General features: G+C 41.2%; 1 protein-coding gene across 2 annotated transcripts in view; it reads left to right on the forward strand.

The window, feature by feature from the left end:
* Positions 1–16,987, forward strand: part of HTR1F (5-hydroxytryptamine receptor 1F) — a 105,304-nt gene extending 88,317 nt beyond the window's left edge. Inside the window, exons 3-4 of one of the 2 annotated variants that reach the window (XM_014253603.2) lie at positions 4,474–4,611; positions 11,205–16,987. In XM_014253603.2, coding sequence (XP_014109078.1) covers positions 11,243–12,346 — 1,104 coding nt within the window. In that variant the 5' untranslated portion in view covers positions 4,474–4,611; positions 11,205–11,242 and the 3' untranslated portion in view covers positions 12,347–16,987. The remainder of the gene's footprint in view (positions 1–4,473; positions 4,612–11,204) is intronic. The other variant, XM_014253604.2, reaches the window with a different exon arrangement.

The following is a 16,987-nucleotide window of genomic DNA, read 5'->3' on the forward strand; positions in this document are numbered from 1 at the left end:
CTGAAAGCTCCTATGCTGTTTGTTATAGGGTTTTTTCCCAAATTAAAATTTGAATTTGGATTTAGAATAGTTGATGAATGAATGGTTATGTCCTTGCAGTTTTCTTCCACAGAGTGCTGCCTATTATCTAGTGAATAAAGAATACTGACAGTCAATATTGTGGTCAAACCAGGTCAAACTGCAGTAATCAAAAGAAAATGTGTAAGTGTATAATATAATGTTATTTCCCACACAACTGATTCTAAGATTTTAGGATAAAGTTTGCTGCATGGCCTAAATTAGTGCCTAATGATTTTTTTTTTTTTTTTTTTCATTTGGAGGCATTATCAGAAACAGAGAGAACAAAGAAACTCAAATAAACTCTTTGCAGGTGGAAAATCCTGTGACTGCTTGCCTGGGTCTGAAACAATCCATTTGAATTATCAGAAAGGATAATAATCTTGCAGTAGAGGTCAAGTAACAGCAGAGCCAGGAACTGCAGTTAATGGTGTTGCCACTTTTCAACCTCAAATTCCAGAGCTAAGCAAGTACAAACAGGTGGAGCTTCCATGTAAAGTACATATAATTTCTTCAGATGCTGGCAACCACATCCATTTTTCCTCTTCCAACAGCTGGTGATCTGGCTATTTCTCTTCACTCTTACTTGAAGCCTTTGATACTCAGGTCAACTGATTAGAGAAAGCACCTTCCTAATTTTTGTACATATAACCACCTGTGTCTTTTTAAGAAAGCCTCTCACCCTTGGGACTAGGATGGGGAATAATTGGTATACATGAACTAGTCACATCCGAAAGATCGTGAATAAAGAAACAAAGAGGGAAAAGAATCACAGAATGTAATGTCAGCATTTAGTGGCTGAAAATGGGAAAAACTGAAATGAGGAAAAAAAACTCAAGGTATTATACAGAAGTGGGCACTTGCCCGAATCTGTTCATTGCTCCTTTCCAGAAGAGTTAACATTATAACATTCTTCAGCTTCAAAGAGCAAAGAAGCATTTTGAGCACTAAGGAAATGTAGTTTTCCATGATGACTTCTTAAAATAGAAAATACAGAAATGATGGGGGAAATAGGATGCAATATCCACATGTGTACCCACACAAGGGCAAAATGTAAGAACCTGTACTACAGTTCTCATTATTTGTCAACAGTTCATTTATGTTAAAATGTTACAAGCCTTTTTCCATAAATTTCAGTAGCTTCAGAGGTTAAAATTGAAAAAGCACTTTTGAGCAGATAGATTTGAAGTTATAATTTGGTCTTTTCCAATCTCCTAGCAGAAAAATAGTTTTTCATGCTATAGTTCTTAGGGAAATCCTCCAGCTTCCTGATGTGACAGTTGGGTTGTAAGCAACCCAGGGAAAGGAATTCAGCATTTCCAGCAGTGCTAAGCATGACGTCGTTGCTCCCATACATAACAAACAAGCCAGATCATACAGAAGCAGGGGCTCACCTTTGATTTTTCCAGGCCTCTGCCAGTCTCTGAAGATCAGCACTTTAACCATTTGCTTCTGTCCTTTACTCTTGCTTTTTACCATGTTATTACATGAAAGCACATCTTATAATCTTGATCTCTCTCAGAAATGAAAAGGGCCACAGAAAGCTTACAATTGCTGAGAATCCACTGGAGGTTTTCTGAGCTCTCCTGCAGCAGTTCAGAGCACTGATGTGCCTTCTGTGGATTTGGGCAATTAGACACATTCTGTTCAATGCCTCTTTTCACAACCAAACTAATATTTTATATTATCATGTGCAAGTATGGTCAAACAGCCTTTTTCAACAGCCCTTGTGCAATATATTGAAATACAACGCAAGCATGCACCAAGTTTTCAAAGAAACATTCTTATATAAAAACACAAATTTCATTTTCTCAGCATACAACTTAAGGAGAAATCAACTACTAGAATTATTCCCTCTTTATGTTATGATTACACTCTAAATCTAAAAGTTAGATTTGCACAACCCTCTTTAGAAACTACATAGGTGTTTCTTAATCAGGAATTGAAGAGCTAAAGTGCTGCCTACAAGAATCCCTAGGACAAAGTTGTCCCTAAACTTCTATACAGTGCTGAAGGCTTTCATAATCACAGTTATGTTTTAAAAGATTTTAGAAAGCAAACATTGATAGATTCTCAAAGGAAAAAAAAAATAACAACAGGAAAACCAAAAACTTTGAGATACTTCCTTAGTCTATCATTCAAGACTCTTTATCAATGAGAAATTTTGGGGATCAGCTGGAGCTGGATGATCTTAGACAATGAACATCTGTACTGAATTCCTGGGACAACTATAAGGTTGGTTTTCATAATTAATTCTGAATCATCTGTTTAAATTTTAAGGAGCTATTCACAGTCATCTGTGCTGTGTGTCAAGTGTCACAACTATATCTGAATTATGCAAAGGAAAAAAGTTGTATGTGACAGTCTGTTATTTTCCTATCAGAAATGAAAATGAATTCATAAAGCATTAGAGAGTTTGAGAGCTGATTTTGTAATCATAGCATCTACAACAAGAGAGCTGGCAGATCCAAGATGTTTCCTAAGATAAATCCTTGTTTCTGTGTTTGGACACTTTTTACACTGTCCTGCTGCTACAAGCTTTCTGGAAAGTGTTGTACCCCTAAAAATACACCCAAGGCTGAACGTTTCCAGGAATTATTCAGCAAGCTTTGTTGGCAGCTGACCACAGAGACAGTCATTCTCTGCCAAAATAGGATCTTGGGAGATTTTGTTGGGCTCCCAGTCCTGACCAAGCACAAGTCATTTCCAGACCAGCTGCCAGTCTGGGCTGGTGGCAGCTGCTCCAGTTTGCTTTCTCTCTTCCTTGCTGCTACAGACACACACTGAGCCAAGGAAACCTTCCAGAAATCTCAGAAATCCCACACACTGTCTTCCACTGCACTGTGGATGTGCGACTTGATGCACCTTAGTTCTTCAAGGAAGTTGCTGTATTTGTATCATTTCAGCACCAGTGTGGGATACAGACACATGCAAATACTAAGCAGGGATTACTCCAGCAGCCCTCCTTCCTAGCTGATCCACTTCCTCAAGTGCTCCTCACAAAACTTTCACTTGATGTACTCTCCCCTATCTCCACAGCTCTCTCACCACACACTTGATTTCACACAGGCTGTCCTGAGACTTATTCTGCCTAACACTGGTGCTTTTCAAGAGAATCACATTGCAGTGCAGTAAGAAACTGAAGTAAAGAGAAAGACATGCTCAAGAGCTGCAGAGTAGCTGGAAACCGAAAAGGATGAAAGCTAAAGACCAATCTGCACTAGAGAAGCTTTGCCAGTGTAGCTGCATCACAGATCTCAAGACACAGATGGTTTAAACAGCCCTGGAACTAATGGGCATAAATTAGCATTTATGCCAATTCACTGATTGAACACAATCCTTCTGGCTAAAATATTCAGGTGTGTCAATGCTAGGATTTAAATCCCTAAAAAAAAATAATTAAAACAAAACAAACAAACAGAAGAAAAAGCCCAACAGCAAAACCTTCACACACCTGGAAAAGCACATGAAAGCAGCAAATGAGGACTTCCTGGTTATCTTGTGGTGCTCATAGAAAGTCTGATCAGTTACCTGCCCACGTTAATGCTCTGCCTCCATGCATGAGAAAGCAGGTACAAGAATAGCTCTCTGTACTGTATCACCAGAACTGTGGCACCCCATGCAGAGCATAGCAAAAACCACATCCTGGTTAGTATAGATCTAAATTTGAAGGCACAGAATCTGAATTTTAGAAAGACAGCCCCCAATCTAAGTGTATAAGTCATCAAGGCAAGTGGAAGTTATCAAGGTGAGGTAGCCTGGCAACCTCTGGTGGAAAAGCATTGTCTGAAAGAAAAAAAACAAACATTCCTCCAGAACAAAATCCTGTGCCATGCATCCATCACTTCGAGAAAGTTTTCCACAATTTTTTCCAGCTTTCCTCTCTGTCTTTCCCATGGAGACTGGGCAAAAAAGAACTATTTTGAGTTCTACTTCCTCTAAAAGACTGATGCTCTTAATATTCCTGCCTATTCCAAAATCATCTGCTTTAAGGACTGTTTTGTTTGTTTTGCTTGGAGTACTTCTTGGCCAGGGCTACATGCACAGCATTCAGGGGAAATAGCCTGAATTGTCTGTTAGTCCTGATAAAGAAGTGTTAGAGAAGTGCTGTTTAGGGAAAACCCAATGCAGAGTTTACATCTGATAGGATTATCCCATGCCATATGGATAATAAGATCAAGGGGAAAAGACCTTCAGTCTCCAAGATGATCAGGTGAGGACTAGAACAAAGACAAACGACACGGTGAGAAGTACAGAGAAAGACACTGGGAAATATGCACTAAGACAAATACTATCTAAAATAGCATCAGTCTCCAAAACCTAGTCAGAGATGTGATTAAAGATTAAGTGAATTTTGCCATCTCTCCTAACTGTAAGTGAACAACCACAGACTTGTGCTGTTCTTGTGTCACACAGAATCCTGCTGCAGAGGAGGAGCACAGGGACGTGTCGCCTCCACTCCCCTTCCAGCAAACTCTCCTGAGACCAATTCTCCCTCAAAGCTGTCCTGGTGATCACACAGCAGAAAAATAATTCCCCAACTGTTGGACCAGGGTATAGTCTGAAAACTATGTTTTCTTATATTATAGATTGAAATAGAGATCTTTTCCAGGCACACATTTGAAAATATTGACTTTTGTTGCTGAACCTCCTTCTTGTAAAAGAGTTTCAGAGGGAGGTCTGTCACTGAAGGAGGTTTGCGATTTGCAGCTGCACACACAAGTGTTTTCAGAGGGCTGTCAAAGAACACATGGCCTCAAAGCATAAGGATGAGTGGGAAGTGGGAGAAACAAGGTTGCATTTTATGACTGTTCAAGCAAACTAAAACTGTGTCTCAACCTCCTTGCTCCAGCACTGCTTTGTAATTCCTACAGGTTGCAATCCCTTACCTGAAAGGCAGTTTTTTGGAACACAAGTAAAGCCATTCTGCATTTTCAATCCCCTGTGCAAATTTAGTTGATAATAATGAAAACAAGGCACTTCTGCCTAGTAAGAAACTAGTTGTACAAATTAGATAAAAATGGATGATTAGTCACTTTTTTGATTCACTACCAATCAAAAATAAATAAATAAATAAATAAATAAATAAATCATTCAAATAAAACCAAACAGGAACTTTGCTTTTTCTTTACCAGGACTAAAGTAAAAATTTTAAACTCTTTCTTAATACAGATAATTTTTTGGTTGAATGGAACATTTCAGGCATGTTAGATCTAAACTAAACAATGGATAAATGCCAAAGAGCAGGGATGGGAAGTGAGTGGACTGCTTATGTTATGGAGGGTTCAAGCTCAGATCCCAAGTCCAAGGGAATCTGTGCTTCTAAGGAGAGGGTGCTGGCCATGTGGTTACATGGCATTTTGTCTTTAGAGAACACTTGCCATCATGAACGTGCCATTCTGCTCAGTGTGGAGCTCACACTGGAGGCTGGGGTGCTCAAACACTCCTCCTCACATATATTTACTTATTTAAACAGCTGTGAGCATCAGCAGCAGAGAAGATGTCAGGAAGCAGCTCCCATGGGGATTGTTGTCCAGGATCTGATCCTCTGGGGCTTTTCCACAACATATACAACACATCAGCCAACTAGCCAGGCCATTATCCTGAGAGATCTGGACTAGGGGTTCAGACCAGCTTCAAATAAGAGAGGAAATCAAATCCCTTCTTCTAACAAATTATAGAAACAAAGCACTGTCGTCTCTTCTGGAGAATTATGACTAGGGGAATGAAATTTTCTCTTTCTCCAGCCAAAAATGATCAAATCATAACAGGTTCAGTCTGTGACCACCCAAGAACTGAAGCTGGATTTGGGAGTCATGTGTTATATAAGCAAGTCCATCATCCTGTGTTCTTGCTGCTCCTCCTTCCCTCCCCCCCACACCCCTCAGCTAGATTAAAACAGATGGCAGAGGGACATGAAATAAAGAGCAAACACAGGCAAGTGACTAATTTTCCAGAAGGAGACAGAAAGACAAACCCCTAACTTCAACATTAGAAGCAGCAAGGAATGCATAATTACCCTCTGAACATCAAATTCTTCCACATAAGCAGATGCAGTGGTTGCTACAGATATCATGACAACAGGCAGGGGAGGGATCCTCCAGGCAGGCTTGACAGGCAGTCTGGGACTACACTGCAGTCCTAGAGGCACAAGCAGAGAACCTGGCAAAGGAATCACAGTAGGAAATATGAAGGTGAGTAAATCGCACCAAGGAGATGAGGACAGAGCTATTCCAGTGCTTTCATTTTACCAAAGAGCACTGTCTTCATTCCAGTCCCGCTGGAGTTGATGCTTCCATCTCTCCTGTCAGCACCCAGTGGCAGAAGGCAAATTCCCCTTCCTTGGCAGCTCGAGGAAGGCTTCAGACTTTGCATTTCAGTGGAAGCACTACCCAGCTCTGTTGGTTTGGCTTCAGGAGCAATAACATGACAGAGCAGACATTTGGGGTGGTAATTTTCAGGGCTAAATCTATCAGACTTTGTCATTTTAGCCATTTGGGATTATTTCTGCTGGCTGAACAAATTTAAAGAGACATCCAGAAAATTTAAAGCAAGCATAATCTTTGTTATGCCTGACACAAAGCATACTGCAGCACATCATTTTGCCAACAGAAGGACTTTTGAGACTGTTACACAGCTAAGAAAAGCACCAAATCCAGGTTCAAGGCACAGAAAGGGACTTTTCCTTTGCCATTCTGTAAGAAATCAGAGTGCCTGTGCTCAGACATGGAGGTACTTATTCTCCAGGACTCAGATTTGTTTCCCTCCTGCTTTATATTGGTATTCAGGGCATGATGCAAATCCTATTTATTTGCCCGTGCTTCTCTTGAGGCGTGCTTGGGAGACAAAATTCCGCATTATCTTTAGTTGATATTAGTTCAATTGATTTATCTGTAATTTTGCAGTTATTTGTCGTCTGTGTTTCTAGGTCTGTTGTGACCTTTTACAAGTGGAAATTATAAATAACTCCAGTTTGTGGAGACTCAGACAGCAAAACCTAAACAGCTTTTAAGATATTCCTCCAGTTGCCAATACATTTCAGGTCCAGACTGTGCTCAATCCCATGGACTGGACAGCATCGCCCAAAGAGGGAATCTTAAGCATTACTTTAGCATGCACATACATTTGCTGACAGATTAAGAACTGGAAATAACTCTAAATTCAGACATGAGGAAAAAAAGAAAAAATAAGGTTTGAAGCATGCAGAAATGCAGACTGGGTAAGGAGAGTTGGCAACCTTGTAATTTCTGCTTCGCACTTCAGTCTGCTGACAGACATCTACTTTTGATTCCAGGAAAGGCAGGTTTGCTTCAGCAGCATTCAGCTGGCAAGGAACTTCCCTTGCAAGCCTTCCCTGCCTTGTCCCAGGGATACACTGTGGCTTTAGGAGCCTTAGCAAGAGTTACTGTCAGGAAAGAATTTAAGAACACCAAGAATCAAGTGAAAGTGTCCCTCTACCCTTCCTCCTCTGTTGGGATACCAGGGCTCAAGCTCGAAGTGCACATCCCCTATCAGATTCAAGCACAATCTCATCTTTCTTAAATGGATTTTTTTAATCCAAAGCAGCAATATTTCCCTCTATTCACACTTAATATGATGGATAGAGCTAATTGTCATTAGTACATCATTTGGTCAGTATCTAAAGACACACAGTCACACTAGGAAGACATCGTATACATTTATAAAGCATCAAAAAAAATTTTACATCCAATTGGCTTGCACATCAGAGCAGCCAACAGAGCAAGGGACTCTTGCTGGCAAGTGAAGTGTTTCATTTCAAAGCCAGTTGAAGCCTGGTGAGAGGTGGAAAAGTAGGAGCTTTCTCTGCCCTGGCACAACTTTGTGTTTACTTAAAGCATAAAGGCTGCTATTGCTGCCTGCAGCCGTTTAAATGCCCTAAATTCAATCCTTGTCTGATTACTGTTACTGTTTATAATTAAGGCACATTTTGCTAATGAACCCAACAAAAAAAAAGAAAGAAAAAAGCAAACACCTTCTCCCACCCTTCACAGTACTTTCAGAAAACCTGTATTTGAAAGCAGTACTTAAAACCTAATCAGCCAGTTTTCTCCCTGCCAATGCTTAAAGCAAAATAAAAATAATAATAATGAAAAAAAAGAATCAGGCCCAAAAATCAAGAGCTGTACATTTCTAGCAGTTCAGTCTGCAACCAGAACCTTAAACAGCAGACTGATAATGCCTTTCCCAAAGGTATTCCCGGTCATGTTTCTCCAGCATTAGGCATTTTTATTAATTTTCCAGGTTTTCAAAGGCAGAATAGTACTATTTTCCAAACCTGGAAGGGCAGACTAAAGCTGTTGAACAAGAGCAATTACATTGTTACTTTGTAAATCCTAGTCACAAATGGGGGGTTATGCGCTTAATAACACACACACATGCTAAGGAAAAGCTGAAACACCAACAACATCCATTTTCCTTGAGCAGCTACTAGACAAATTCAATGTTTACTTCTGTGATAAGGTTGCACAGACAATTTCACCCATGCCTTCTAAACATGATCAGTAAGATGATATATGCGTGTGTTTACAGACCAGGAAGTATTTACATTCAGGTCACCCTAATATGCCAGATCTGGAAGGGAAGGAAAAAAGATTTGTAGAAGTGGCTAATTCCTCCCATTCCACAAGAGATAAATCATGCTGCTAAGAGAAAGCAATAATAATAAACAAACTAAGGTTCCAGGGAATTCCTCTTGTTTAACAGTGAATTAGCAGAAGCACTGAAATTAATTTGCTCAAAAATTGACAAGGAAAGGCTAAAGCAGAGGGGCAGAGGCCAGCTCTCCTGCATCTTAATCCAGTGAGCTGTCTACAGGACCATACTTCATACTCCTAAAATTGGGTTGGTTGCTTGCTGAGGACAAAAGCCAGCCATGGCAACTGACTGAACTTAGTTCCTCTTAAGAAAAAAACCAAAATTAGGCCACTTTGGCCATTAACAAAAGAGAAGGAAGCAGCAGTCCTTAAACACTGCAAACGCTTCAACTCCACATATTTATAAAACAATCTTTTTAGTTAATGATCACCCAGTAAAGCTGCACAAATTCCCACCAGTTAGAAAAAGATCCCCACCCCAGTTGACCAGGAAAGCCACCAAATTTTGTGACTGGCAGTCCCAAGCAACACAGCCCTCTGCATGGCTCTGCCTCCACACAGAGACTCATAATCACTGCACAGAAATGTGCACACCAGTACATTTCTGCCACTGTGCTTCTCATAAAGAGCCTCCAAATCACAGCAGCATTAAGGAAACTACTTATTCCTACAAGCCACTTCTACAAATATACCCACACTATCTTCCTTACACCACGGTCTCAAACTGAAGAATCCTTCAAAAATGATTAATCAGCTTTCATTAGCTCTAAATTGCTTTTTTTCCTTGCTTGCAATTAAGGACTAATATCCAAAGAGTTAGAAATTTATAAGGTGATTAACCATAATGAGTAACTGTTTTAAAGTGTGATCAACAGCTGAGTATCAACAGATACCTTAGTTTTTCCCAATAAACCTTTTTTCCCTATGTATTTGCACAAGCTCGAAAAGGAAGATTTATTTAGGAGAGGTTGAACATTCATCAGATAATAGCATATGGGTCTGTCCTTTCCCTAGAAGCTATAGACAAAAATATCTCCAAAACAGAAATCAGAGTGGATTCAGAAAGTTTTAAGGTGACATTGACATGACGAAAAATGTTTTATGCCTGTAAAGTATATTTCAAGTTCAGAGAAAGGAACACAGAAAGCACACACATGTTGTGATCAGCTCATGTACAGGACAAGAATCTGCTCAGTAAATATCACCACATAAAATACATTTCCTTTCCTTCCATTCAATTAAATGTTGGTCAGCCGGTGCTAAAAACACTTTTGAGTACATTAAGCAGTGCCCAGGTTAAAATATCAAACCATGTGAGTGAGTTGGGTCCAAGACTATAAGCAGTAAATGAGATTCTTTTTCAGCCACTCAAGCATAATATCAAAAAGCTTTAGTTATGTTATTGAAACCAAATTTCTGAAAGAAAAATTAATTTCACATGTTTCCATACATGTGGCATCCAATGTAACACAAGTGCAACTCACTCACTACACTCAAAAATCTGTCAGAGATAACCCCACATAGGGGGGTATTCATCACTTAGGTATTCATCAAGTAGATCTTACACAAAAAACTGCAAGTCAACACTCACTAGAGGATGAAACCTGACCCTCTTTGGAGTAGAGCTTGCCACTCACAGTAAAAGCTGGAAACTCCAATTCAGCTGCTCTCTGCAGGGTACTCAGAAACTCTTCTTGATAAGAACATATCTCCAGAACACAACCAAAAACTTATTTCATCACTATTGCCCTGTATTTTCCTTCCTGAAGAGCCATAGGAGGAGTTAGGCTATTTCCATAGAGAGAGTGATTAGCAGAACAAGTAGCATCCAAGTTTTCTGCAGTTTTCTTTGGCAGAAACCACAGAACAGCAAAACTTGAGGAAAAGTAGAGATGCTCTCAGAACTCTAATGTTTATATTATACTTCAATTAGACAATAAGTGAACCATTTGAAGCTTTAAAACATATTAAGCTGTTTCATTTTAGAGATGTGTAAGAGGAAGACATAAAATGACACTTTAATCACACAATTTTTTTCTTCTCCTGTTTGTATGGTGTCACCCTGGGACATACGGAAATGTTTCACATTTCTGTTTTCTCTTCAAAACTACGTCCCAGTTAAGAAATCCCATGTTTAGCTAATACACGAAGAATGAGTCATTTATTGATGGGAGAAAATGAGTTTATATGGGGAAAACAAGCATTATGCCTGCTGGATTAATGTTTTCAACAACCATTACATTGCTTAGTGGAGCAGACAGCACGAGCCTAAGAGTAGTATTAGTGCTTACTTTAGGATGAGGTTGTTCACATTTAACCAGGTTCAGGACTCCTCTACAAAGCATTCAGAATAAGTGCTTTTAGCTGGAGGGAAAATAAGTATTTTTAGCCACTTGACAAAACAGGCTGGAGTTTGGAGCCAGAATAATTTCTAATGATAAGTCTGAACTTCTTGCAAGCTTAGGGCCCTCAGTCTTTTAAGATGACAAAAATCAAGGGTGCATTATCTGAATGTTTTTACTTTTCCAACAGGTAACTGCTACAGGTAAAGATCGTCTTTAAAAGTGAACATGGATTTAATAAACTCAACTGAACAAAACATTACATCAGAAGAACCTTTCAAATGGGCAACATCCAAGATTCTCATTTCCATTACCCTGTCTGTGCTTGCTCTAATGACAACGGCCATCAATTCTCTTGTGATGACTGCAATAATTGTGACAAGAAAGCTCCACCACCCCGCCAACTATCTAATCTGCTCTCTTGCAGTGACTGACTTCCTTGTGGCAGTCCTGGTGATGCCCTTCAGCATTGTCTACATTGTAAAGGAGACCTGGATCATGGGGCAGGTGGTGTGTGACATTTGGCTGAGCGTGGACATCACGTGCTGCACTTGTTCCATCTTGCACCTCTCCGCCATTGCTTTGGACCGGTACAGAGCGATCACGGATGCCGTGGAGTATGCCCGGAAAAGGACACCTAAGCATGCTGGCATCATGATAGCAGTTGTATGGATCATATCCATCTTTATCTCCATGCCACCTTTGTTTTGGAGGCACCAGACAACCAGCAGGGAGGACGAATGCATCATCAAACACGACCACATTGTTTCCACCATTTACTCCACGTTTGGCGCCTTCTACATCCCGCTGGCCTTGATCTTGATCCTTTACTACAAGATCTACAAAGCAGCAAAGACATTTCACAGGAGAAGCGTCAGCCGGATTGTGAGGGAGGAGGGTGTGAATGGACAAGTCCTTTTGGACACAGGTGAAAGAAGCACCAAATCAGCTTCAATGCCCAGCACAACAGAGAAGACCTCAGATCCCGTGGCGAGCTCTGATAAAATCAACATCACCCTACGAAGCCCCAGGTCTGAATCCAAGCATGAGAAGTCCTGGAAAAAACAGAGAATCTCCAGCACAAGAGAGCGAAAGGCAGCAACAACGTTGGGTTTGATCTTGGGAGCATTTGTGATCTGCTGGCTCCCGTTTTTTGTAAAAGAAGTAGTTGTTAATACCTGCGAAACATGTCACATCTCAGAAGACATGTCTAATTTCTTAGCATGGCTGGGATATATAAACTCCCTTATTAACCCTTTAATCTACACAATCTTTAATGAAGATTTCAAGAAAGCCTTCCAGAAGCTTGTACGGTGTGGGCAATACATTTAAGAGCTTTTGTTCATCTAAGGAGAACATAGTCATTGTTTTTTAACCTGTATAAATTTATATAACTGAGATGGCATTTGTTGTATTTAAGACAAAGCACCAGGACTCTGCATTTACATTATAATGACTTCTTTTGTATAGGTAATATTGGGAGCATTAATTGCCCAAGTTTTAAAGAGATGGATCATCTGGGATTGGTTTTGCTCTAGAAAAAGAGGTATTATATTGTGGCTCTGATCCAGTTGGGATTTGCACAACTGCCTAGCTTGAAGCATAAGGTATTACCGTAAATGTCAAGGAAATACGCACTTAAAGTAAACAAAGAAACAAAACTTTTTTAAAAGTAACCCTCAGTCATCAATGAAATGCTAAGTAAAACAACACACACTTTTAAACCCTACTGATATAAGATAGAAAATACACCAAGGAATGACAACATGATTTTAACAGTCTGGCACAGGCCTGCAGCATAGAGCCAAGCCATTCACAGCCAAGGGTAGTAGCTTTAAATATATCTACCATCACCCTATGTCAGCCAGCTGAGCGAGCTGCAGCCCTGCCTTGTCCCATGAATGGACTTCCCTGTGTTACACAGCACCCCAGCAGCAGGCAAGGGGCTGGCATGGGTTACCAGTTGCACAGCAAGCCAGTGTTGGGAACACTCTGCCACTGCACACCCACAGCAGATGTGAGCATAACACCAAGAGAAACAGCCAAATATCTGGGGCACCCTCAGTGAGCTGGGAACAGAGTATCCAGTGCTCTGAGATACCCCTTCCATGGGGAAGGGAAGGCTCATAAAGGGCAGCTGAATCTCCTTGTGGAGATATTAGAAAGGAAAGAAGCAGGAGACAAGGAGACACTCCTTCCTCCATGTCCTCACACCTGGCCAGGCACAGAGCCTGTGACCTGCAGCACCAAACCAGCCACAGCTCATGGCAGGGCAAAGCACTGCTGACAGAGGGTGGCTTAGGGAGGTTTGAAGAACTAGGGCTGCCAGCTCCGGCTCAGCATGTTCAGCCCTCCATCCTCAAAGCCTGATTCCCCTGAGCCCCAAGCACCAGGGCTGTGGTCCCATTCCAAGCAAGTGAGAAAGCACCACAGGGCTGGCAGCGTGGGTCTCTGGAAAAGGCTGTGAAGCACCTTCTGCAGCAGGAGCAGAGGGAGTGACCTCAGTATGTACTGCACACCTGGGCAGGGGAGCCTGTGGAATGCTCACCTCTAAACCCTTTCTTCCCCCAGAGCACCCATCCACATCCCCATTCCCAGCAGAGTTAAAAAGGCATTACAAGAACTTCAGCCTGCCCTAACTTATTTAGTCAAAGATGGCTCAAACAAATCCCTTCCAAGGCCTGAAAGATGGCAGCTTGGCCAATCCTGACTGACATGCTCAAGATGCCAAGCCATAAAGTTGTTAAGAACCACACCAAAGCCCAGGTTTTGCACTTTTCAGGACAAACATATTCATGCTGTGCCACTAAGAGCCCCGTTTCAAACTCTTTGTCAGAATTCAGTGCTGCCTCACAGGAACAGGGACTTGAGGGCCCTTACAGGGACTCCAAACCCCCACTGTCAATAGCAGCAAAAGTGCTCCAATTTGGCACCTGGGCCAGCAGCCTAGGGACACCACAAAGGAACTAAGACATAACAGCACCATGGCCACCTTCAGTTGGGGAGAGGTGTCACTGTCCTTTGCAGTTGTTCTTCCAAGAGACTTTCAGTGATTTGCATTAGACAAAAAAAGGAAAACACTTGAGAGAACTCATCACTGTTGTTTCTCCCCCTCTCTCTCCTCTGTATTACAAACTCTGGAGTTTGTAATAATTTTGTATTTTCCCTACTGACTACCAGCTGACACAACACCTGGTCAAAGGGGTTTCCTGCAAGATGATGAGGTTTGAAACTTGAGATACTGATTTGTTTCTGTCACTTGCAACTTACTGTATTCTGCTTTCACATCAACGTCCAAAAGAAATGCTATTCAGAATTATCCGAAACAGTGCATTTGCTTTGCCATTGATTTTAATGCAGCCAGGAATCTAATGGAAAGCTCACTTGTCACACCATGGAGCTCTAGCACAGCAGTGGCACAGCTAAATTTTGAAGATACTGGGATGCGACAGAGTGAAATTGGCTCATGCTCAGTTCAAGCCAGAACACTTTATTACCATTGCAGTCAGAGCACAGTCTCTGCAGCCCCCATGACCTCAGCACTGGCTGCATTATGCTGAGAGAAAAAATTGCTCTCAGCATCAGCTATCTCCAGAAAGAGCCATGAAATCTAGCTTTCCAAAAGGATTAGCAGATTAGCAGTGGGCAGCACAGAAAACCCCACTAAATCATTCACTCTTGAAGACCTCTGTTTCCCACGTTTCCTGAGTCATAACCCTGGGTGTCTTGGGGGAATCCATCCCTCTCCCCCTGCCTCTCCCTTTATGGCTGCTGGAGTACAGGCTATATTGTTTATCCTCTTACTCGTAAGATGCTTGACAATATCTTGTGAAATCAAATTGGAAGGAAAAATAGAGGCTGCTTTTCAGGAGAAAAGATACTTAAAACACTCATTTAAATAATAATGGGTGAAGTTCAAAGGAACCATATGTAGATAAACAGAAAATAGCTGTCATATGCACTGTTAACAGTATTATACTCTGAAACTAATTAAGCTGCTAAACATTTCTCAAGATGCAAGGTGGTTTCTTTTGTATAGTTTTCACTGAGCTGTATCTGCTCATCCTTCAACACAGCAGTGGGAGAGGCAACTACAAGAAATCTGATCAAACAAGTGGGCAGTTATTCCATTAAAAGCACTTGTGGCTTGTGGACCATCATTTCTTGGTGTCTGACTGCGACTCATCACTCATTCCCTTACAGAACCCACTGTGCCAAACACTTCCCCACACAGCACCACACAGTATCATTTAATCTCTAGCATTTACCCATGCATGTGATGCATCCTGAAAAAAAACAAGAATTCCACTTTCAAAATGGATAAAGGTTAAGATGTCTGCAGGATGCTGCCTTCCCTCCACACAAAGCACACAGGCTTCCACTGGACCTTAGCACCAGGTTCAAGGAGCACAGTGGAGCGAGATTTTATGCACTGGAGCTAAGATTTTTTGCAAGTAGCTCTGTGCCCTGTGAGAGTTCAATCTCAGTAAAGAGAAAAAAAAATGTGTCTGGTTTCCCACCTCTGTCAGAAGACTGCATGTATTTCAGGAAGAGGGTTTACATGTCCTAAAGAGTTTGCACAAAGCTTCCTGGGTCTCTATTCCTGCTGCAGCTGCCCTCCCCTTTGCTGTTTGCTGCCCACCCATCGGTTTAGATTTCTTCCAACACCCAGAGAACTGGATTTGGAGCAGCTGACCCACTCTCCCACTTCAGCTTTCTCAGAAAACGGTTCCTGAAGCAGCTGTGAACATGATATCCAGCTCAGGTGGATGGTTTACTAACAACAAGCAGTTAGACACACCTCGTTATGCTGTACCCATTTCTTTGCCTTTCCTCCCTGCCAGATGCTTTATTGGTGTCCTTTTCTCTTGAGGATGGCATATCCCTTAGAAAGAGCTTGGGGACTCAAAAATATATTTGTTTTAGTGATGCAGTCACACTTGTTAACACATGACTGTACCACCCAGAAACACCCACCTCATCCAAATGCGCTTTTGGCAGTCACTGTCTTCAGCTGGTGCCTGATTGTTCTCGGTGCTGGGGAGGTGCACGGAAATAGCTCTGTGCCAAATTATTTTCTCCAGTAGTTACAAACTCAGCACATTATTTCTAGGCAAGTACACATTACTACTCGACCTCTGCACGTCAGATTCCCCTCGCAGAAGAGAAACAGAAATTCACTGCTGTAGCTGCTGAAAAAAAAAAACTACAAAAGAACAAAAAAAGGCTTTTCGGAAGTCTGCACACCAAAGAGTAAGTCCTGCAAGAAAGTGAGAGGAAACCCTTGTAGCAGCCCTGTAAAGATTAACAATCCTAACACTTGTGCCAGTTCTACTATAGGGGCAGTACTACCAATAGCAGAACTGCTAAAAATTACCAGCAAGATGTTGATATCTCCTCCCCTGTGAAATGCTGATATTAACTAAACCAAGTAATTTTTTTCAGATTTGCCATTGTCTTCTGGAGAGCCAGGATCAGATTTCTTATTTTGCTCCTCCACCAGGAAAGCTAAACCTCCAAGAGAAACATTTTTTATTTTTTTTATTTAGTCTTTCTAACCATTATAAAGACACTCAAAAAAGCTAAATCTTTGATGGTACTGATCTTGGCTAAGAGGAAAGATTACAGAGAACAGAACAAACAGAAGTCAGCAGCAAGGGCTGTGAACAGCCAAGGTTACCAGCGAAATTCGAAACAGACTTTCTGGTGTTTAATCTCCCACACATAATGGACATCAGTGACTGAAAGCAACTTTGTATCCTCACTTTCTATCCTAAATTACTAAAGTATGAGTTTCATAAATTTCAGTTGTTTACTTCACATTCAAATGAGTTACTTCTTAAGTAAGAACTCTGCAACTCAGGAAAATTTCAGAAGGGAATATTTTCAGGCAAGGAAAAAGTACTGTGTTTCATTAGTCAGAGTACATTAGTACAATTATGAATTTAAAATTCTGTTTGGGGCAGTGTAAAG

Source organism: Pseudopodoces humilis, chromosome 2 (genome assembly GCF_049639895.1).
Source record: "Pseudopodoces humilis isolate 2021_Gansu_Grassland_sample_001 chromosome 2, ASM4963989v1, whole genome shotgun sequence".
In the NCBI taxonomy this organism is placed as follows: Eukaryota; Metazoa; Chordata; class Aves; order Passeriformes; family Paridae; genus Pseudopodoces; species Pseudopodoces humilis.